General features: G+C 40.4%; 2 protein-coding genes across 5 annotated transcripts; one reads left to right on the forward strand and one right to left on the reverse strand.

Annotated features, from left to right (window-relative positions):
- Positions 1 to 165: 165 nt before the first annotated feature.
- Positions 166 to 13282, reverse strand: LOC130689195 (rab11 family-interacting protein 4-like). Of its 4 annotated transcripts, XM_057512219.2 has the most exons (13): positions 13085 to 13282; positions 10086 to 10191; positions 7298 to 7350; positions 6024 to 6265; positions 5819 to 5917; positions 5584 to 5667; positions 4784 to 4828; positions 4240 to 4408; positions 2766 to 2869; positions 2230 to 2370; positions 1749 to 2119; positions 1546 to 1679; positions 166 to 1425 (listed from the first exon to the last, which is right to left on the reverse strand). In XM_057512219.2, the coding sequence occupies exons 1-13, from the start codon at positions 13265 to 13267 to the stop codon at positions 1303 to 1305; spliced, it is 1854 nt and encodes a 617-aa protein (XP_057368202.1). In that variant the 5' UTR covers positions 13268 to 13282; the 3' UTR covers positions 166 to 1302. The 4 variants fall into 4 exon arrangements, with proteins under 4 accessions (XP_057368202.1, XP_059352898.1, XP_059352900.1 ...); XM_059496915.1 differs by lacking the exon at positions 4784 to 4828; XM_059496917.1 differs by lacking the exons at positions 10086 to 10191; positions 13085 to 13282 and adding an exon at positions 8181 to 8397 and having other exon boundaries at positions 6024 to 6257.
- Positions 13283 to 18189: 4907 nt separating this feature from the next.
- LOC130689221 (uncharacterized) lies at positions 18190 to 19563 on the forward strand. Its single transcript, XM_057512256.2, has 4 exons — positions 18190 to 18571; positions 18687 to 18830; positions 19010 to 19138; positions 19273 to 19563. Exons 1-4 carry the CDS (start codon positions 18257 to 18259, stop codon positions 19336 to 19338), a joined length of 654 nt encoding a protein of 217 aa, XP_057368239.1. The 5' UTR covers positions 18190 to 18256; the 3' UTR covers positions 19339 to 19563.
- The last annotated feature ends 2541 nt before the right edge of the window (positions 19564 to 22104 follow it).

A 22104-nucleotide genomic window follows, 5' to 3' on the forward strand; every position in this document is an offset into this window, starting at 1 on the left:
AGTAACAGAACTCTGGGTTATGGGCCGATGGTCTGATGCAGAGACACGACCAATCAATAACATTGGCGTTTCCCTCTAGTGCCAGCATGTTGCATCTCACTCCCAACGGCGCCAATATTTGACATTCCGAGACATTGTAACCAGAAAAACAAGGAAAAGCATGCATCAAACCTCAGTTTCTGTTTTATTCATCAACAAACGAAGAAATCCGACTTTTTGTATACACGTGATGGAAAAAAAAAAAAAGAATACATTGTGAAAAGAATTAAAGACAGCAGACATGACTACGCAATAAGTTTTCAGAATTGTTTCTTTTTAAATTTTGAACGCATAGAATTAACAGTCCAAGTACCGTATTCGTTCTCACTTTTTTTGTTTGTTTAAAGATCATAAAAACAGAAGTAGAAGAAGTAGGACGATGGATAGGCTAATATAAACACAATTTCATCTAATAGACGTAATGAAAGGGAGAGTTGCCCGTTGTCTCGTTAAAGGATGGTACGGATATTACAAAGAAAGTGGAAAACAATTAAGTGATGAGAAAGATTGCTCAAACGTGCGCGCAGTAGACACGCAGAGTAACATGCAGGTGGCCAACGCTACACCCATATTTTTACTTGTTTCAATCTCCCCCGTTCGTCCATGAAGTTTAAGATATATCACAGTTTCCCGCAAGGCCAGACGGTGGTTATTACTAATTGTTTTGTTGATTCTCTTTTCTACTGAACATTCTCGTACGTCTGCTGTTTCGCAGTAACACATCGGTCAGGGCCGAAAACAAAAAAAAAGAAAAATACTTAAGTCTAATTATTTTCATCATAACTGTTCTACTTTCCTAAATTGTCAGGCATGCAAACATCGCACAAACATACATACAAAAAAAAGAGGGGGGTAGCTGAACTAAGTTTGGAGCGAGACCAAACACAAGTGATGGATTCTTTTCCTCTTCTTTTTTTTTTTTTTTTTTTTTTTTAAAGAATGGTTTGTTAATATTACTCGACGGGATACAGTGGAGGGGCACGCTCTCTATGTACAAAATGGGGCATGGGATCTACATTACGAATTTTGGTTCCCGTTTACACTCCTTTTTTTTTCTTCTTCCTAATAATAATGTCAATTTTTGTCTGGCATATAAAGTTATTATTATTTTATTTTTTTTTTGTTGTCTTCGTTTCATGGCTTATTGACGTCTTTATCGATTTCTTTCTTGATTCTTATTTTGCTGGTTTGGTTCTTTGTTTTTCTTTCCCAAGGCGTTGAAAGGAATGTGTGGAAGGATGTTGATCTTGGATTGTTTCTAAATCACTGCGGGGGTTTCCGCTCGAGAAGAGACGGCTGGTTCTCGACGATCGTCAAGAGGATGCCTTCAATGTAGGAGCGCAGCTGGGCGTTGACTTCCTGCTGTTCGCGCAGAGCCGTCCGGATCTACGGAATTATTGCCACAAAAACAAGAAATAAATCAAAAACAAAAGGCCGATAACTCCAGACAACGTCTTTCATCTGCGCCCACACATCAAGACTACTGAAACTGCATTTGTTACGTACATCATCTTGACTCATGACTTCGAACTCAGCCGCCAGGCTGTTGCAAGTTAAATGTTCACTCAACAACGTCCGGCCTTCTTCCAATCCGCGCGAGAAAAGTTGCGCCTGAAGTTCGTCGTTCGCTTCGCGAAGACCTAACGAAGTGAACGGGAAAACTCATTTAAAGACAAATTCAATAACAAAAAACAAAAATGAATTCGTACTGCTGTTCTGCTGTTTGAGCGCTTTGATTTCGTTCTCCAGTTCGCGGACACGGGCAGCACTGGGTGTCACTTCGCCACTGTCGTTGTAGTGCTGGTTGTGTTGTTGGGCGGTGCGAAGCAAGTCGACCTCACGCGAAAGCTCGGCCGCCAGTTGCTTGCCATTTGCGTTCTCCAGGGCCCATGTCTCGCGCTCGCGTTTCACCAAATCGCCCATTCGTCTCAGCTCTTCCTGCCCTTCCAGCAGACTCGTTTCCGCTTCGCAGAGCCGCTGCTGGAGGGCAGAGCGCTCGCCGCGCAATCGCTCCGTCTGCCCGCGCAGTCTGGCGCACTCTTCCCGAGTTAGCTCCACTTCTCTTTCGGCCGCTTGCAACCTGGATGAAAAAGAAGAACAAATAGAAACGAAAAAATTAAACCAAGTCAAAAAAAAAAAAAAAAAGAAAAAAACGTGTTCCAAATGTAAGGCGAATTTTTTTTTGGTTACTTGATGGTGCAGTTCTCGATTTCCAGCTGCTTCTCACGCTCGACGCGCACGATCAGTTCCTTGTTCCGTCGTTGCTCTTCTGTGAGTTGCTGGGCGGCTCGCAGTTCGACGTCGCGCAAGCTCTCCTCCAGCATCTGCAACCTGTTTTCGAAAACGAAATCAAATAAAACTTTTAAATGATGGGGCCATAACGTAAAGTCATTGGTCTTCTCATTGTTACATGGCAAAACAAACGTATGCGCATAGTTTTTGGGTGTCGAGTACAGCCAATAAAAGCCAACGAGTCGTAACTTAATGAAACCATCCCACACTCTTTCTGCTCACACACACACAAAAAAAAACCTATATTTATTTATTTTTTTTTTCTTTCTTTTCTGCTATGTACACAGCCGCGTGTGAGTTGGGTACAAGAAGGAAAACGGAAAAGAAAGAAGTGTATAGGAGACATTGGACCGGAAACGAGCGGTTGAGTTGTGGTTGATTGCTAGCGGACTATGGCGAACGAAAAGAAAATTGTCGATACAAACTCAACATACCTAGCGGTGAGGGCGGCGTTCTCCTGCTTGCTGCGGCTGTATCGGTCATCGCTGCTGAACTGCGTGTCGGCCAGGGCGGTAATTTGCTGCTGTAGAATTTGAACCTATTGAAATTTCAGATAAGAATACAAAACACGATGTTAAAACTAAATAAAACAAAACACAAAAATTAAAAACTAAAATCTAATCATCACACATCAAATAGTTTAAAAAAAAAAATGCTATAATATTTCTATGCAACTAAAGAACGAGACTTTGTTGATGAGCGTGTGATATTCGGATTTGAAAAAGTGGACGACACTTGTGTTTTCGTGCAGCTGCTGCTGCAGGCCGGCTTGACTGAACGTGAACTGACCCTCCCACAGGTCGTATTCAAGTTCAGCTCCGCCAAGTGACCGAACAGTGGCAATACTGCTGCAATCCAGACTGGTGCTATTCATCGCCTTTCGACTCGAACGATGAAGACCCACACACAAACGAAGGCGTTTTCTCTTTCAATTCTCCTTCCTTGTTGTTGTTTCGTTTTCTTTAACACTTGCGTGTCCTAGACGACAGGTTAAACAAAAACAAACTGAACCGAATCGATGGATAGATCGAACACGACTGCACTTGGGGGCGAATAAAAAAAAATAAATAAAAATGACCAACAGAAGCCTGGAGGAGCTGCTGGAAGGGCGTACCCGATGTGGCGGCTCGATAACGGCTAGCGCTGTGTGTGTGTGTGTGTGTGTGTGTGTGGGAAGAATTGTACACAACCCGATCACGCTCAAACTAAAGCGGTCATCTTTTTTTTGTTTTTCTTTCTCTTTTTTTTTTTTCGAAAATAAATCCAACATCAAACACTGACGGCAAAAATTTACTATTACTACACGTTTTCTTTTACTACTCGCGCGCTGAGTTTTTTGGACGGAAGACCTACAAAAAAAAAAAAAAAAAAAACGAGGAACAAGTTTCATAACATAAATCTTTCTTTCTTTTGTGTGTGCGGAAAGAAAGCGACGATAAAGGGAGAATTACGGAGCGTATCGCGTCGCAGATCTACGCTAAGTAATACAAATAGAAAAAATAAAAAAATCTCGTATAAACAGAGAGAGAGAGACGGGACGGCCATTGTTGGCGGATGTGTGTGTGTCTCTCCCCGAGGGAAATTTCGATGGATAAGAATAATGGAATAAAGATAGAAGAGAAAACGTTCTTGGTAAGAGAAAGAAAAAAAACTAAGCACGGAACAAACGCAGTGCCCACTTCCTTTTTCACAATGGGAAAAAGTGGATCTTCCGATTCCGAAAACGAATAACATCAAAGGCCTCAAGGTCCCTTTCGTCCTTTTCCCTACACCCAATGAGATTTTCCCTTTCAAAGCCCGACTGCATTTTCTCACCCGCTGGTGGTTTGTGCCATTACGTGGAAAACATATAAAGAAAGAAAACAAGTCTATCGTCTATGAAAAAAAAAATACAATTGATGATTTTACCTTGTGGCCGAGATCGACGACGTCGTCTTCGAGACTGGCGTCCGAGCAGAAATCTTCGTTGTCGCCGCCGTTGGAGCTGCGACTCGACGTGTTGTTGACGTTCTTGCTATACAATTGACTCGCCAGGGCGTTCGAACCGGCTGCTAGACCAACGCCTCGTTTACTGGGACTGTGTTGTTTTGCCATTTCAAATCAAACAAACAAAACAAAAGCGATAAAAAATAATGTTTTTAACAAACCACCACATGTGTGTGTGAAAACACTCATCTCGTTATTCCCCCCCCCCCAAAAAAAAAAATAGCCAATGTTTCTCAAGTCACACATTTTCATGAGAATTTCAGAAAAACGTAACGAGGACCAACAAATTAAAAAATATTGTAAGAAAATCCGAGAGAAATATAAAAACAAAACAAAATACGTGGAAAGCTAAACCCACCGCCAAGAAAAAAAAAAAAAAAAAAATTTGCAAAGCGTGACGTGCTGAAAACGATCGAATGAAAAAAGCAACAAACAAGAAAAAACGAGCGGAAAATAAGACACTTACAGGCGTAAAGATCCGTAGCGTCGACTGAAAGCGCCATCGCCATGACTGCCGTACATAACAGAACATAACATAACATGCTGAGGTGTTTTTCGATGTAAAGTATCATACAAAAAGGATATGGATGCAAATCAACCAGACCAACTTCTATGAAACGCTAGAAATTTAATAAAAGCAACAACAAATTCCGTCCCCAAACAAAAATACAACAACAAAACGTGCAGGAAATATAAAATCAATGTTTAAAAAAAAAACAAAAAAAAACACACACACGACGATTCGATTTCTACTAACTCTTTGAAACTGTTTTTTTTTTGTACTCAGCCCCCGGGAACAACAACAACCAAGAACTAATCCGGAAGTTGGGAAATAATAAAAAAAAAAAATAGACAAGTAAAACACGACAAGATGAGCAGCGCTCGTCTGTTGTTGTGTTTACATCGACGTCTGAACGTTCAATGCGATTACATTACAATCGACTTTCTACCTTTTCCCCTTGTCCGTCTCGCCTGTTCCTTTTTTTATCTTTCGGATACAACGGGGAAAAAAAAAAATAAACAAAAAAGAGAAGGAAAAACTAAAAAAAAAAAAAAAAAGAAAGCCCTATAAGTATATAGAACTGGAGATAAGTGCAGAATGTTGAACTTGCGACCACTGAAAAAAAAAAAAAAAAATGCACCACCGTGACCGCAGAGAATCATTTCAGACATAAGGTAGAAGATAACAACGAGCCACCAAAATATAAGCTTAAGGTAGATTTCCTTTAAAAAATAAAAATGGAGCACGTGAATTGACGTACGTACCTGTTGTAATCGGATCGCCGCAAACTGTTCCGCAGCATTCCATTCATCCAGCTGGCCCGGCTCCCAATCATCGGAGCTACTGGACTGCAAAAATCATCCCCCCCCAAAAAAAGTGATGCAGAGAAAGATGAAAAAAAAAAGAAATACGGTTAGAAAAATTTAAACAAAAAATGTCCGTTCCGATGCACTGCTTCCATTCACAACTAACAACAGAAAATGCGTCTCAGAAACTCACTTGGCGTCGGCGTCGCTAGGCGCACCGTTCTCGATCGAATGGTCCGCCTCGCCGTAGCCTTCGAAGCTGATTTCCCTCTCAGACATGCTGGAACAGCCACTGCATCGTGAAACAAGAAACAAAAAAAAAAACGGATGAGAAAGTTGCTGGACCCGTATTTTTTTTTTTTAGTTCTCTCAATCGGACACACACAAGGTGCACGTACCTAACGCTGCCCGTCGTCGGCGCAGAGTCTGTCGGGGTGCTGCTCTTGCTGTAACCGGAATCGACGTCGTCCGAGGAGGAATTCCGTCTCTTGCCGGCCGCGCTTCCGTCGACCGAGGCCAGCAGGATGTCTTCGTCGTTGACAATGAGATGAGCCGCTTCTGTCGCCGTCGAATGGTCGCCCGCGTCCGTCGCCAATGGCATGGTCAATTCGCTCCAATCGATCAGCGTCCGGCTCCGTTTCTAATGGGCATAACACACCCACACACACACAAAACAACAAGACGTCATCAATTTCTAGAGCTACGCACTCCGTCACGCTCGGATTTCAAGAAAAGCCTATTTCTCCGCCTTCCATGTAGAGTCTGACTCGATTTACGTTCCCCTCCACCTACCCTCCGCAACACACAAATCGGAGCAGATGCTGCAGTTGTCGTTCTCCACCACACCAACCGATATCGAACTAAGCGGTTTAGAAATAAAAAGAAGGGCGTGGTGAACTACTAAAAAAAAAAAGAAAAATCTAACCCTAAAAAGAAAAAACTTCAACACTGCTGCTGCTGCCTCTCCACCCACTCATTAAATCCACGCGCGCTGGACCACTTCACACCCCTTCCCCCAGAGTCGAATGTTTACACTATCGGGTGTGAATGGATGTATATAAGGAAAGAGGAAAATCATCTTGGCCGCAATCCCAAAAAAAAAAAAAAAAAAAACTCCGAGAAAATACGAGTCTATCGAACTCGGTCGTTGGTGTTTTCACACAGATAAAGGATGGCGTGAAGAGAGTCTCAGATGTTTTGGCCGCAGGAAATAAGAATGGAACTTGGCCAAACACGGAAGACGATGAAAGAGAAAAAGAAAAAAGAAAGAGGGGCTTCTTTTTCTCTAATGGACGAGATGAAAGGAGGCTGCAAAAGCGGAAGAAAAGTGGAAACGATGACAATGTCCCGCATCTTTTCGCCGTGTGAATCGATTGTTCCCATTTTTCTATTTCCGGTTCCTCCCTCTATCTCTTTTCTGCGTGCCCACAAAAAAGGAAGGAAATGTATTCAATAGAACGACATGCATCCATCGAGTTTAGGGAGATTTCGTTGTTAGGTTGGAGCGTACTCTGTGATGGCGTAATTGAAGGTGATTGATGCTGATGGCAATTCAATTGGTAAAAGCAATGGAGGAATTAAGTGAATGTGATACGCTCCTCTTACAAGCCGGAAAACATGTTAAGCAATACTATAAGAATAAACACGATTACACGTTTAAAAAAAGAAATACCGTTGGAGAGGAGGAAGAAGAGGATGATGTCAGGTCTCGTGAGGTTGCGCCTTCTATTGGAAAAAAGAGAAAAAGATCCGAGTTACCACGGGTGGATAATAAATAATAGAAACTGGAATGTCAGGAATGGGGAGGATAAAAAAAACACCCATGTTCATGTGCGTAACATCATATGGTAACATGGAGGCTAGTGACTATTTCCTGTCATTTAAAAGAAACAAAAAAGGAAAGTAAAACTGATCACCCCAGGGAAACTAGTAGGACGCCACCCCTTGCATCCCATCAGCTTTTTTTTTCTATTGTAGGACTTTTTCTCCCTTCAAGAAACGTGTTATGTTTCCGTTTTCTTGCGTATAGCTTCGTCCTCCCCTTGTACGTAACAGACTGCCACGTCTCGTCAACCTGCCATCCAGATGTGGGTGGTTGAACACAGGTTCTTGTCATGGCTATTCACAGCAATTCCAAACACTTCAAAGAAAGCTTCAAGTATAACCTTCTCCTAGAAAGCCATCATGTTGCGAAATCTATAATACATAATGGGTGGCCATGAGCACAAGGGAGGAATGCTGACGAGTCAGGTGTTGATAACGGTCTGCAACAAAGCCCTTCGTCAACTTCTTAAAAGAAAAGTTGCAATGGTGAGAGCAGCAACAGCTGCGAGTTTCACCATGAGCACAGAGGACACAGGTGGCACATGCTGATGACAAATGGTATCCACCTAGCGATGGCCCCGACGTTTCGACGACATTCGAATTTCTAGAACGCCAGATTTAGCTCGCATTCCAAAGCACAGGTGAAGTGAGGGGGGGAGGGTACGACCTGGATCAAAGCTTATTTTCCCATCCCCTATCAACACTCAACAACCACAATCTTGAATACGAACCTGATCGTGTTTTTTCCCAGGTAATTTCTAGAGGCACTAGTTGCAAACTTGATGCGATTTTTTCTTGTTTCTTTCCTTTTGTTGGGAAAATACAAAAGTAAAGTATATATTTAAAAAAAACGGGTATCTTGTCTGGGGGGAAACGGAGGCACAACCAAACACCTTTGAAGTTTCAACCACACAAGTCCCTCGAACTTCCCTTCTCCTCAGCCTTTTGTGTCACACTGAAGGTGATACTAAAGAGCATCTAGAAGGTGACGTCACGAGAATGCCGTCTTTTCTCTTTTTCTCACCATTTATCATCGTTTTCTCTCTCTCATTCTCTACTACAAAAACGTTCGTGAGTGGATAAGATGTAAACGCTGAGGGACACTAAACAGTGAAAGAAAAAACTGTTGGTCCTTGGTTCGTGAAGATTCAAGTGTTGCATAGCAGAAGCAACTCAAAGAGTCTAATTGTGTCAAAGAGTGGGTTCCATTCTATTTCTTCTTTTGCCACTCATTCGTTTAGAATTACTGGAAATAATGGCAATAATTGATATAATGTAAACCTTTACTTTGTTTGAGTGTTTAGTCAATCATTCCAGGATGAAACTCACAGTCACAATACGAGAAAATTTGAGATTAAACCCATAGTGTCTTTCAATCTGCACGATCCATCAACCCTACTTTCCTGTCTCGTGATACACATAGCGCATTTACATTTCGGGATTGTGGTTATCTGACGTTGAACAGCACAGCAGGTTATCGCACGGTTGGTCGTGTTTGTCTCGTCAAAATATTTGGATGAGCTGATTGAAATGCGTCATAATGTAAACATATCGTCTTCCCTTGGCCTATCTGGGTAACCTTCTCCCCCGTCGTGACGAATCGTGACTGGCTTTAGAGTCACGATTCATGTCATTTCCATAATCACACGACCATTTCCAACAAAATTTCATTTCTCACGAATAACATGTCTTTACTTTAGCAATAACGTAATCGCATACAATTTAAAACCAGTGCCTGATTAACAGCAGGACAAGATACGGATATCCCTGTCTCGTTGGCTTTTACTAACTTTGACATTTAGACTAAAGGGCACGCCATTTTTCTCTTTCTTTTTTTTTGTGAACGCTTTCCAGGTAGTAATCTCGTTAGAACTAACGGAAGCTTCTGTGTACACAGAGCAGACACGCGTCTTCATTTTGCCTTGATACACTTTTAGCTTGTGTGTGTACCTACTGTGCATAATATAGCGGTTTTTTTCCTTTTGACAATAAGGGCTTTAGAATTGTGTTTGCAGTGTGCGCAGTTCCTTCCATCTCACGTGGAACATTTCATTTCAACGTGCCCGGAGAGGTGACGTGCATCCCATTGTTCATTTCTTGTCATAAAAACTGACTGTCTCCGAAGAGTTGTGCGTTGCAAGTACAGCAGCACTCAACGACATCCCTGGCGGGATTCCCATCGTTCCGCCATTCTGTTTTTCACGTTGTTTTTAAAAGAAAAAAAAAAAAACAACTAAAATCACCAAGAAAAACAAAATGTCCTCTTCCTTCTGTCGTCGTCTCTTATTTTTGTTTGTTTTTTTGTTCGCTTTGGTTTTGTTTCGAGTTGAGATCGTTTACCATTGGATACCACAAAACGTTTTCCCAACAGCCTAACAGACGTCGTCTGAATGTACCGCTTGATGAATCTCTTGTTTTTTTTTTTTCACTGGGTTCGTTAAATAGAATTCGTTTTCTGTGTCTTCAATGAATTAGCATTGCGGTTCGTCTATTTTGCATTTTTTTTTTTTTTTTAAGGCTCATTTGCGGAGGTTTTGGAATTGTGACAGGAGGAAATCGAAACGAAGAAGAAGTGGTGTGGTATAGATTCTTTTGTTTTGTGGCAATCCACATTTTTTTCTTTTCTTTTTTTGTACCTGCAGGTGATTGCTGTATGATGGATCCGACGCCTCTGCAGAATTCATCGAATGTCAGCGTGCCATCACCAAGCGGATCTAGGGAGCGTAGAGCATCCGCCAAGTCCTGCCAGTTGTTTACAAAAAAACAAAAGATGAGCATTTGATCGTTTGTAATTCCCACCCACAGAAAATAAAAATAAAAAAGAAGAAAAATACATAAATGATTGCAATTGTGGGCGAGAGAATCAATGGAACAAGTCGTTGGACCGCAAAGCTAATCTCTATGAATGAATAGCTAGCAAATGAGAACTAACGATGCAGCAGACTCCTTTCACAAAAGCATCTGTTGCGAGTTCTGCTCTCATAAATAATTCCTACATTTTTGTTGTTGTTGTTTTAATTGAATATTTGCCGGCTATTTTTATTTTTATTTTTATTTTTTTGAATTGAGGTGGGAAGGTTGGAGCCAGCGACGACGCCTATTTGATTCGCTTATATGGAACAAGGAGAGGGAAACTTGTATATAGTGCACTATTATTGTAATACTACAAAACTAATTGTTTTCCCTGACTTGTCCTTTTTTTTTTCGCACGATTTTCGATACGCTCCTCTGCTTTTTAGTTCAGTAACAAAATAGGATAAATCGATTACTATCATTTAATTCAGAATCGAGTAAAAAAAAAATAGGCACAGTTGGTATAGGATATCAGCTCAATTAACCGACTAACAAAATTTTGTGTCAACTACGTATCAATACCGTTTCATGAATTGAACAAAACATTTCAACATTTATTTTTTTTTTCTTGTGTGCTGTTCTATTGCCAAACAGGTAAAAATACACGTACGGTTATTTAAACCACTCAAAACATCGATCGTTAAAAAAAAAAGAGGAGGAAAAGGAATGTACAATAGCACTTCTTTTTGGTTAAAGGACGTCTAATGTCTCATCAAACGAAAAAAAAAAGATGAAAAAAAAAAAAAATAAATAAAATACCGTATATTCTCTACGTGAACATCGTAACGTAGTGGGAGTTAGTGGTGTGAAAGCTTTTTGCCGCTCGTCTTGCTCGCGGATCTTTTTTTTTTTTTTTGAAGACGGAATATATTATCTGTATATACGTTCATTTCTCTGCGTAACTGAGTGAAACTGGGCCAACGGCATCCTACATGCGCTTCTGGCTGCTGCTGACGACGATATGCATTGCATATGTATGTAACTTCTAACCGCAAAATGGAGGAGAGATAGATAGAGAAGGGAGACCGCGAAATTCAAGAAAAACGAGGGAAAAGGTCGTAAAACTAAAATGGAATGAGATAAAAGAAGAAGGCAAAAAACGAATAGCATTTTTCTTTTGCTTGTTTGTTGTTATGTACTGCGGTGAACGTAGAACATAGTGTTCGTCTGTGTTCACGAGACCGTTTTCTCTCCATTCTTCGATGGCTGTTTTGACGCGAATGGTCGTATGTAATCAACGAACCAAAATGAAGAGGAGAGAGCTGCTGCGAGGCGATGAGAGCACAATAAAAAAATGAGAGAGAAACAAAATAAGAAAAACCAAAGAAAGAAATTGGAGAGTCCGAAAAAGAAATAGTGTGGTTAAAACTCTTCTTTTGGCGACTTCGTTCGTTCGTTTCTCTTCTTTTTTGGCAAAAATTTTAGCCGTTACGAACAAAATTGATTGTAATAACAGACTTTATGGTTTGTGACTGCACAGTTTCTCTCAGTTTATGTCGATTTTTTTTTTTGGCTGAATGTGACACGCCTTTATGCAACTTTGGAAGTAATGAATACATTTGGTGAATCTCTTATTTTTGCCAGAGCTACTTGTCTTGCATTTCTATTGGTTATAAGGTTTGTTGACATTCGCCATCTTCCGGGTTATTCGGCTTCCATTGTTTGTTGAACAATAGAATTAGAGGGGGATTGACGGGAATTTTATTTAATTTAATTTTTTTTTTTTTTTGAATTCTATAAGGACAGGTTGACGGACAAGCCGAGGCGTTCGTGGAAAGTGGAACGTCGGGTAAACAAAATGAAAATAAAGACAATAATCAGCCGATTCCGTACTGACACAGTGAGAAATACAAAAAAAAAAAAAAAAAGAGAAAAAATAGAGGATTTTCTTTTATTCTTTTTCGTCTGGTTCATGCAGTTCCAGTTATTGCGGATAAGGGCGACCGCACCGCGTATTCACATGACACTGCCCTGGCCCGCGTGAACACATTTTTTTTTGTAGGTTAGTCAGAGCACCACGTCAACTCTGTGTGTCGGATTGGGTGGCAAAAAGGAAGTTCATGATGATAATGATAACCGGGAAAAAGAAATAAATTTGGGAAAAAGAAAAGAAGGGAGTTTTGACGACCTCACGTCACCTTTACAGATGACAGATCACGTATAATAATGCAGGGCATTAGACAGCACGGCATGGAAGGGTACTGTACCTTAATTCAATGAACGAAATAAAAATTTTTTTTTTTTTTTTTGTTCATTGAAATATTGTTAAAAAATATTTTTTTTCCTTTTTGCACAGGCAACGCCACAAGGCGTTTCCACAATTTCCGGCCTTTTCTTATTTTTTTTTTTTTTTTTTTTTTTTTTTTTTTTTTTTCCCAAAACATTACAAACAAAAAATAGATTCAAATAGGATATGAGCTTTGATTATTTCATGATTATTGTTGTAGTTTTTGATTTTCTTTTTTCCTTTTACTTTATATGGTATGTACGAAAAGCATTTACGTATACCAGTATTACAGCGACCGGAACCGCAATAAAAACAACCTTGAGTGCACATCATCATGACATTGACTGTCATAAAAAATGTTATCCTATCCCTTTATTTTTTTTTTTTAAGTTTTTTTGCAAGAAGAAAATAAAATGCTAACCCCTACTTAAAACAATTTAATCGCTTGGAGCTACATCGAGCAAAAAATGACTTCCGCCCCCCCCCCTACCATATAGGACATTGTCCTTATATGTAAAGGCAAATTAATGAATAATAATGAAATTTAAAACGAACCTTAGTATCCTGTCCGAGATAAGATTGTCCGAGTTCGAGTAGATCATCAATTGAGATGTGACCTCTGCGTTGGACGTCGCACATTTGAAAGACGCGACGTAGCAATTGCTGATGAACCATATCGACGTCGTTATTCTTGTGATTATTGAGCTGGTGCTGGAGCTCGCACAGCTGAGCCTCCATGGCGGAGAAATATCCAATACAAAAAAAAAAAAAACACACGATTTTTAAATAATCCTAGGGGGTTCTATTTAGTTCGAAAAACACACACACTATTTGTCACAAAAATTCAAATGCGCACGTGCTGAGCTTTTTCGAAAATCAGCGCTCACTGTTTTTGTATGTCTTACTCGCAGCCCGTCGGCTGTAACACTGATCGACTCGCTTGGCTTTTCACCAGAGGCAAGGCGGCCGACGTGTACACACTGGGCTTCTGTGCGATCCGAACTCAACCGCATACACACACCATGACGTTTGTCTGGCCATGTGTGTGTGTGTGTGTGTGTGTGTGTGTGTGTGTATCTTAAGCTGCGATAGTGACGACAGAGTTTTGACACACACACACACACACACAAACGGCTGTTGAAACGATCTGGAAGGAGAAAAGGAACGCTTTTTTATTCTTTCTAATTCAGTTGATTGGTTTTTACATTGACATGAAGAAGGAGGAAAAAAAATTGGTTAACGTAACCATGGACCAGATGAAAACAAAGAAAAAATCGAAAGTTTTGTGTTTAAAACACATTCGCTTTTTTTTATTATTTGGGATTCCGTAATAACTGTGCGGAATGTTCCGCTATCGTGATGGGGGATGCTGGAACGGGTTGAAAGTCGTCATACAGCACGTTATATTAGACACACACACAACAATGGCTGTAGTTGAATATATAGGACGCAGTAAATGGAAGAGAAAGTCCTGGAACAAGTAAAAACATACAGAACTGTGTGCAAGACGAAGAGAGAGAAAACTTCGTGTTCGGGCGTAGTTGACCATTCTTTTCGTGTGTTTACTTCAATCATCGCTTGTTTGCCATTGCGTGTCCGGATATACCAGTTTTCTATTTTTTTCAAAAGTCGGTACGTGGTACATCGTTTAACGGGATCGTTTTCCTCGCCTTAAATGGAAGTTTAATTGAGTCGAACACGGGTGCAACGTTTCCGCGTCGAGATGAAACGACGCTACTCGGCGTCGCTCTGCCAAATTTAATAATTGCCCACCGGAAATCTAGAAGTGCCAAGTTTCACATTTATTTTTTTGCTTTTTGTTTTGCAGCGCATTAAAATCCGATCCCCCTCGTAATCTGCTAATTTCACGCGTGTGTGTGTGTGTGTGTGTGTACAACGAGGGCCAATTGAAAAAATTCAATACGCCCTCGCTTCGCCATCACAAAGAGGCGCAATCCGGGTTAATTGCAAATCATTGTGAAACGCGAGACGGTGAGAAAATGGAACGGTAACTTAACGAGGAACGAACATGTTTAAAAAATGGGGGGGATATGTTTTTTTTTTTTCAGCATGTCTAAAATTAGATGAAATTGAATGTGTGCGGCAAAAAGCCTGGCGTTTGCAACTAAAACCCACTGGACCGTCAAAACGACCAGGTAAAAATATTGAATGGAGCACGAAGTCCAAAATGTATACAGCCGTTCTGGCCCATTGGTTATTTAGAAAGACAACACTACGAATGAATTTTCTGTATTAAAAAAAAAAAGAAAGCATTTATCTTTATTGCATTTAAAGGCTTCTTATTTATTTGATACTATTAACCCGTATATGTTTTTTTGTTGTTGTTATCTTTGATTCTTGTGGGCTCTTAACGGTGCCTCCGCCCCACTCAAAACGGTACTTAAAAAGGGGGAATTAGTCTTTACATTCAACGTTGCTATACCTTTTAAATTACATTTTTCCAGTGCTATAAATAGTAGCTGTATGACCTCGATGTGTTACATTGCCCTAATCATATTTCAACTGCTGTTCGAAGGTTTCGCTATCGATCCTTTATGTTCTAATGGACTTTTTCTTTTCTTTTTTCGCGATGGCATATAGACATCAAAGGAAAACTAGATCACAACGTGTCGCAAAAAAGTCAGCAAAGCCTTTGATTAGTCAGTTAGTAAACCACCGTGCATAAATTACAGAGTCAAAAAATTATTCCAAGCGCGTTTCGATTACCCCGCCCAGACGTCGTGACGTCGGAATATATTTATTTTAGAATGGATTCCAAGGTAAAAAAAAAAAAAGAATATTGCAGCTAGACATAGTGGTACTGTGTAGACGTAAATACATGCATGTGGTATTTGCGGTTTACATACGTAATTGGGGGATTTCGGGATAAACCCCATGTTTTGACACGCTTTAAGTCCCGTCCATCATTTCAAAAGAACTGAGCACTCGTAGTATTGCCATCAACAGGGGGCCAAAGTGATTAGATTGCAGAATTGCAAATAATCGTGAAAGTGGAAATGTCGGAGTTCTGCATCATAAAAAAAAAAAAAAATGCCCTGAGGCAAGAGGTTTCATGTTTTCTATTTCGGATGAAGCTCCGACGTGCTCTCCGACGTCAATGTCCCGACTGGATCGATAGGGCAAAAAAAACTTGGCTTCTTCTGACTTCGGTTTCTTCTCGAAGAAGATCGATTCCTATATCTCTACGTTCTTCCAAAAAAAAAAAAAAAAAAACCACGTACAAACGTTTATGCATGATTATTACGTACCGAGAACAGATAGAAAACCACGTTCTAGAAAAGAGATGAGTTTCTCTTTTTTCTCAATTTCCCTATGGTTTTTTTTAGCTCTCTATCTTCGGGTATATATTTAAAAAGATAACTCGATTTGACACGGCTTTATTCTCCTTTTTTTTTTGCCAAGAAGGAGAGATCTTTTTGTTCCAAAACAATAATTGCGAGATGGCGTTTTTTGGGGGAAACGATTGAAACGCATCAGCGAACCGATTTGAAAAAATTCGAAAGATGGGGGAATCCCCAATTTTTTTTTCAGCGAAATCATTTCGCCATGCATTTCGCGGTATGGTTTTTATTGACGATGCCAATCGTTCGAGTTACGTGAAATTCGACCAACGCCTACAAGAAAGTGAAAGAAAAAAACATTTGGGTTTTTTAAGAATTGAAGGCTACGTATTTAGAAAGTGTTATTAAATGAATTACTGGGACGCCAATAAGAAGCGAAGTTCGTCCATTGGAACGCTAACCTATTAGTTATATAGGCACGTGTGAAATACCACAAATCAACCTCGACCGTGTGTGCGAAGTTGTTGGATGTCAAACTAGCAAACGTCGGTGGATCGCGCAAGTTCGTACTGTACACACACACACGAAACTTGCGTTTCGCTTCTCTGAATTATAACGCAGAGATATGGAAGAAGGAAAGGTTCTCTGTGCAGTCCCCAAAATCTCCCCCCGAGCCCAGTGTGTATAACGGACGTTGCCCGACAGACACGTCGGGACATGCCTTTTTTTTTACTTCCCGGGCCACGAGAGCTGAAAAGCCTCTTTGACCCCGAGATTGATTGCGAGGCATCCATGTGATTCCACAAAGAATTGGAGCGTTCGATACGTACAGATGTACGAATCACAGTGTGTGTGCTGTATAGACACAGCCAAGTTAACATCGTGTAACGATTGATTGAGCAAATGGGCCGCTTGCTGCAACCATATGTATCCCGCCCACCAACAGCGAGGCTTGGAAAATGGGTGCGCACAGTTTCAGTTCTGTTATTGATATTTTCTACATACAAGAAAGACACACATGGAGATGGGAGAGGATTGTCTTTCCCGCGTTACACTCGCCCCATTGATTCATTCTCATCTTGACGCTCGGTCGATTTCTTTTTTTTATTGAGTCGGTACGTCGTGAAGAAAAAATCTGCGGCCGAATGAGATGCTTTTTTAAATAGGACCCTGTGAACGTAGATTGTACTAGATCGGCTTCGCACGTACAAAGTGAACGAACTAATCACGATGTATTGTTGTTTCTTGTTTTCTCTGCGTGTGTCGGCTCCCTTTCGACTCGGCTGATTTCCGATCATTTTTTTTTTCTTTCTTCACCTCAATTTCTCGATGCTGCAGACCGAAAAAGTACGTCCGAGGAAAACAACAACGTAAAGAAAAATCGAGAACAATGTAACGACGTGCCGATTATTCGGCCAACTGCGAAAATATCAGCAACTTTTTTGAAAGTTTAATTCATTTCAATTTAAATCGATTTAAATATTTCTAAAGTCTAAAAACGAAAAATTTGAATATCATTATACCAGCTGCTGCGGACGTTTACACTTTTCCTTTTCATATGGTGTACATGAAAGGACAAAATTGTGCATCATCATCACGAATTATGGCGAAGCGTGAGTGTAAAGAAATGTTTGCAATATCTCAGATTTTATCTCCGTTATTTTCTTTTCTCCTAATTGAATTCAATGTAAAAAAAAAAAAAAAAGGAGGAAAATGATTGAAAGTCCAGCAGAGTTCAGGGCCACGTACAAAAGTGTAATCACCATGGAAATTCTATAGGGGAAATGAGAAGCAGAAAATTCTATGAATAAAGCACAGATCAAATGAGGGAATCAGTCAAAAGACAGCCACACTCTCTTATGAGGGTATCAATAACATACACACAAATGTGTGCGCATACTCAAATATTCAAAACTCGTTCGTTGACCGGCGATGCATGTGGGTTCCGCTTTCATCAGCGATGACGTCAAAATCTAAATTCATTTCCACAAATATCAACTTCAAAATTTGAAAACGTTTCGTCTTATTTATTTTTCGTCCTACACATTCTCCCAAAAATTTTGGATTTCAACAAAAAAAAAATGAATATAACCTCTTTTGAATCGTGAAGCAGACGCAACCAAGTTCGGGAGAAAAAAAAACCACACGGTACAAAACGATATGCAGCCGTTGTTGCACCTGTACATACATCACCCATCGTCAGGGGGCTCTCACTCAACAACACAAAATGGGGACAAAGTGCGCCAAACAGATGCGCCAGGTTATTCCGAAAAAAAAAAACAGACCGTTTTTTTCTATTTTTCAGTGTGTGTATAACATCGAAAGAAAAAAAAAAGGGGACGTCAGTTTATCACGACACGTTCGGCTTGATCGGTCATCATTTTTTTTTTATTCGAGCCTGTCGCTGTTTTAAGAAATTTAGAAAATGGCGAGCGGTTACAGAGCTCTGTTGCAGAGTTTAGACGAAACGGAGAAAGATGTGAAGCGTGGCCTGGGTCGTTCTGTTCAAATTAGGAAGCCGAAGAGATCGTGCTGCTGTTGCAGGTCAAACGCCGTCATGTGGACGTGCATCGCTACGTTCGTACTCACCGGACTGGTCATCAGCGTCGGATTACCCATCCTGTTGACGGTTCCGGTCGAATCCAGCTGGCATTGGAAGCATTGGATGGCTCGTCTCTGGAGCCAAGTCGGCACTAATTCTTCCTCCAGCATCATCAGCCAAGGGCAACATGTTTTGGCTGTAAGTTACATCACGTGCGCGGTTGCTCTCGTAAAAAAAAAAAAATGTGTAACAGATTGTTTTTGCCCCTTCTGCAACGTGTTTCTTGAAATTGGATTCTCTTCTTTCCTTTTAGAGCGGACGTGACAACGGAACTGCCTCGTCTGCCATCCCTTCCGCTATGCCGGAAACGGACGCTATTGGCAACGCCACCGCATCGGCCACATTCGTCAGAGAGACCATCGCTCAATTCCGCCAGATGATGGAGTGGACGGCAAGTGTTGTTTTTGGGTTCTTTAAAGAAAAAATACGTACAACCACCACGCCCATTTTCTTGTGTGACACATACGCACTTTTGCCTCGTTACTCTTTACGATAGATACATAACGTTTGTTTCGATACCATAATAAGAGGCTGATGAATGTTTTTTTTTGTTTTTTTTTGGACACGCAGAAGGAGCAGTACGACAATACGCCCAAAGTTCCGCTAATTATCGGCTTGTCCGCCTTGCTACTTGTCATCCTCACCATCGTCTGGCTCGTCGTCTACAGGAAGATCCGGCGTCGTCAGAGGCGTCGCACTATCGGGGTATGTCTACTTTTTACACTCGAATGCTATCATTGCGAATGATCTGCTTTTGAAACGAACATTTATTTTTTTGTTCTTCATAATAGTTAATGGCGATTTTTAATCTATTTTTTTTTTTTTTTTTAATTGGACAGAAGCTGGTGACAGATCTACAATCTGGAAAGACTTTACTCAATTCGGATGACAGCGAAGAAGATTAGCGGCTATTCCTTCGTGTGCGTGCGTGTGTCATTAAAATTCTCTTTTTTTAATTATTCGTTCAGTTTGATTTGGATATTAAATTGAATTTGAAAAAAAAATTGATCTGCAAGGGCCTTGGGGAAAAGTGTTTTCATCTAGTCGAGTGGTTTTTTTTTTATGTGTACTAATGTTACGTTGTGTACGCCCTTCTTTTCCCGTCCGCTTAACTGCGTCTATATAACATGATTATGCAATACAATTTGCCAGGGCATTAAAAAAAAAAGGCATATGTTTTTGTAATTTCAATTTTGCTATCCTTCACACATTAAATTGCCTTGCAAGTTCGCATTAGGAACGGTCTATCCTTTCCCCGTTAGGGACGCAAGCGTTTGCTCATACAATTCCATAGGATTTAAAGGGCAATGTTACGTACAAGTCGGAATGAGGTTCTCCAAGCTCATCGATTCGCTGGTGGGAATGCGGAAACAGGAGAGCCACTTCCGGTTCTATGCCGAAAAAGGGCCATTAAAAACCAACTTGTAAGTGAAACTCTATTGTACTGTACATACATTGTCTAGTTTATAACGTAATGATTCCCTATGCGGGCGGTCTTTGTGCCGAACTGCTCGTCATCATCCATTTCATAATTTTTTTCAGATTTGCAAAAAAAAAAAAAAAAAAAAAAAAAGGGCCGACTGTACATTTATTTCAAATGGGTGGGGCCTCACTTCTGACTCGCTTTTAACAGGAAACGTTTTTTTTTTAATAAATAATTTTCCTGTTCCATCCCACATATGAAAGAAAGGTCGTTAACATAGCGGCATCCACTCCGTGCGGTAAACATCATTTAGTGCTACGCCAAAAGGTCTTTTTTTTTAAAAACATTGAATAATAACAGCTGAATAAGATGAGCACACACACACACACAAAAAGCCTAGTTATTAAGAAGTAGAGGAAAAGCTCTCATATACCTAATATAGCCAATCAGGAAACTAATTCCATATATTTCGGATCTATATACGATGTGGCCAAAAAAGAACATAAGGGCCAGGTATGGCGAGAACATAAGGAAATGTCTATTTCATATGTTGGGAGTCGAGAAGGCGTGACTAAAACTAAATGAAGATCCCCTTCTAGTAAAAATAAATAAATAAAAAAAAAAAGAATTACAAGTAGGATGTTGTGACCAGTTACATTATGTGCATACCGTTAGGCAATCAGAGCTCGTGGTGATGACGCCGATAAAAAAAAAGAAGGGGGTATATAATTTTGCTCTTACGTTCTCTTCCGTTCGTTCTAAATTTTAACACGTTCAAGCCAGGAAAAGGAAAAAATAACAAATGGAGAAAAGAAAGAAAGCCGTATGAACATTGCCTTCCATTTTATTCGAAAAAAATAACAGATAACACAGGTGCTGCCGGGATTGTGTGTCAATGCCCAAATCGTCTAACTGTTCATTTCGCTGGCACTATCGACTCGTGAAAATGCCTCTTCATTCAACTAACAAGCGCTCACAATGAGCCGCTCTTTGTGTCTGTAAAAAGCTGATTGCACCTCGGCTTAGTAAAAAAAAAGAAAATGTAATGGTTTGTGAATCACACAAAAGGCGTAGATTGATGAGTCGTTAGAGGAGTATACAGAATATGAAGAGCTTTGACTCATAGTATTAATAGGACCGCTTGTAGGCTACTCACCTCAAATTGGGCAACCATGTTGTTTGTTTTTTTTAAAGGGGGACAAAAGCTGGAACGACAGCTGGGCCAGACTGCCACACACGTATATTTTTTGCTCACGCTCCAGCGACAACGACGCTGTGTGACACATCTATCATGGTATTATACGGCCGTCTACGTATAACACATCGTTCCGGGTTGTGATACTGCGCATTTTATTTTCAATTTAAATCGATTTTTCATAGCCTTGATTTATTTTTCCCAACGTTTCTCCATTACTCGTTTGCATTCGTAAACATATAGAGAACGAATGTGCGTAAAAGAAACAAAAACAGTTCTTTTCCCTGTACGTCGTAGTTGGTTGTGTTCAGGATAAAAAATCAACAAGTCCACTGCAAATCGAGCTATAAATCAAAAGACCTCATTTATGTGCAAATGCCTTGTCCTTGTGTGGAGATTTTTATCGCCATTTTGCTGTTCACATACGAATGAATTATAGGACGCTGTCTGCACACTGCGGCACGTAACGTCGCCCGTCGCTAACATCCCAACAGTGTAAATAATTCCGAGCCGTTTCGACTCCGTGGCACAGTTTACACAAATGTATCGAGCCGCTTCGCTTAAACTACTTTGGACGACGTAGGAAAATTGAAAGAGTGGAACTGCTGTATATGCGATGTAGCCGTTAAAAACTGCGCGAAGTTGTTACGGTTTCTTCTTTTTTATCTTTTACGTGCCGTGCGTACGATTGGCTCATTTCCTCGTAGAAAGCTGGGCACAGATTTCCAAGACTTTTAATGCTTTCAATCGCCTATTTGCAACGAGCTACGCTGCCTAAAAGCTATAATGAAATTTTCCTTTGCTCCATTAAGTTGTATATGCTTCTTCCTCATCTACGAGGATATGACTGGATGTGAATCGGCATTCGTTTACGTTTTGTGCACGCCCAGGAGATAACGTTTCCTATTTCGCCATGAACGATATGAAATTTTAGAACACAGTAGAAATGGTGGATCGATGTAACTTATTAGAATTTATTCTAATTTGAATAATTAGGTTACACCTTGGGTTGTTGAAAACTCTGGGATCTAAAGCTTCGTTTTGGATAAGGAA

The sequence above is a fragment of the Daphnia carinata genome, chromosome 9, assembly GCF_022539665.2.
Source record: "Daphnia carinata strain CSIRO-1 chromosome 9, CSIRO_AGI_Dcar_HiC_V3, whole genome shotgun sequence".
NCBI lineage: Eukaryota > Metazoa > Arthropoda > Branchiopoda > Diplostraca > Daphniidae > Daphnia > Daphnia carinata.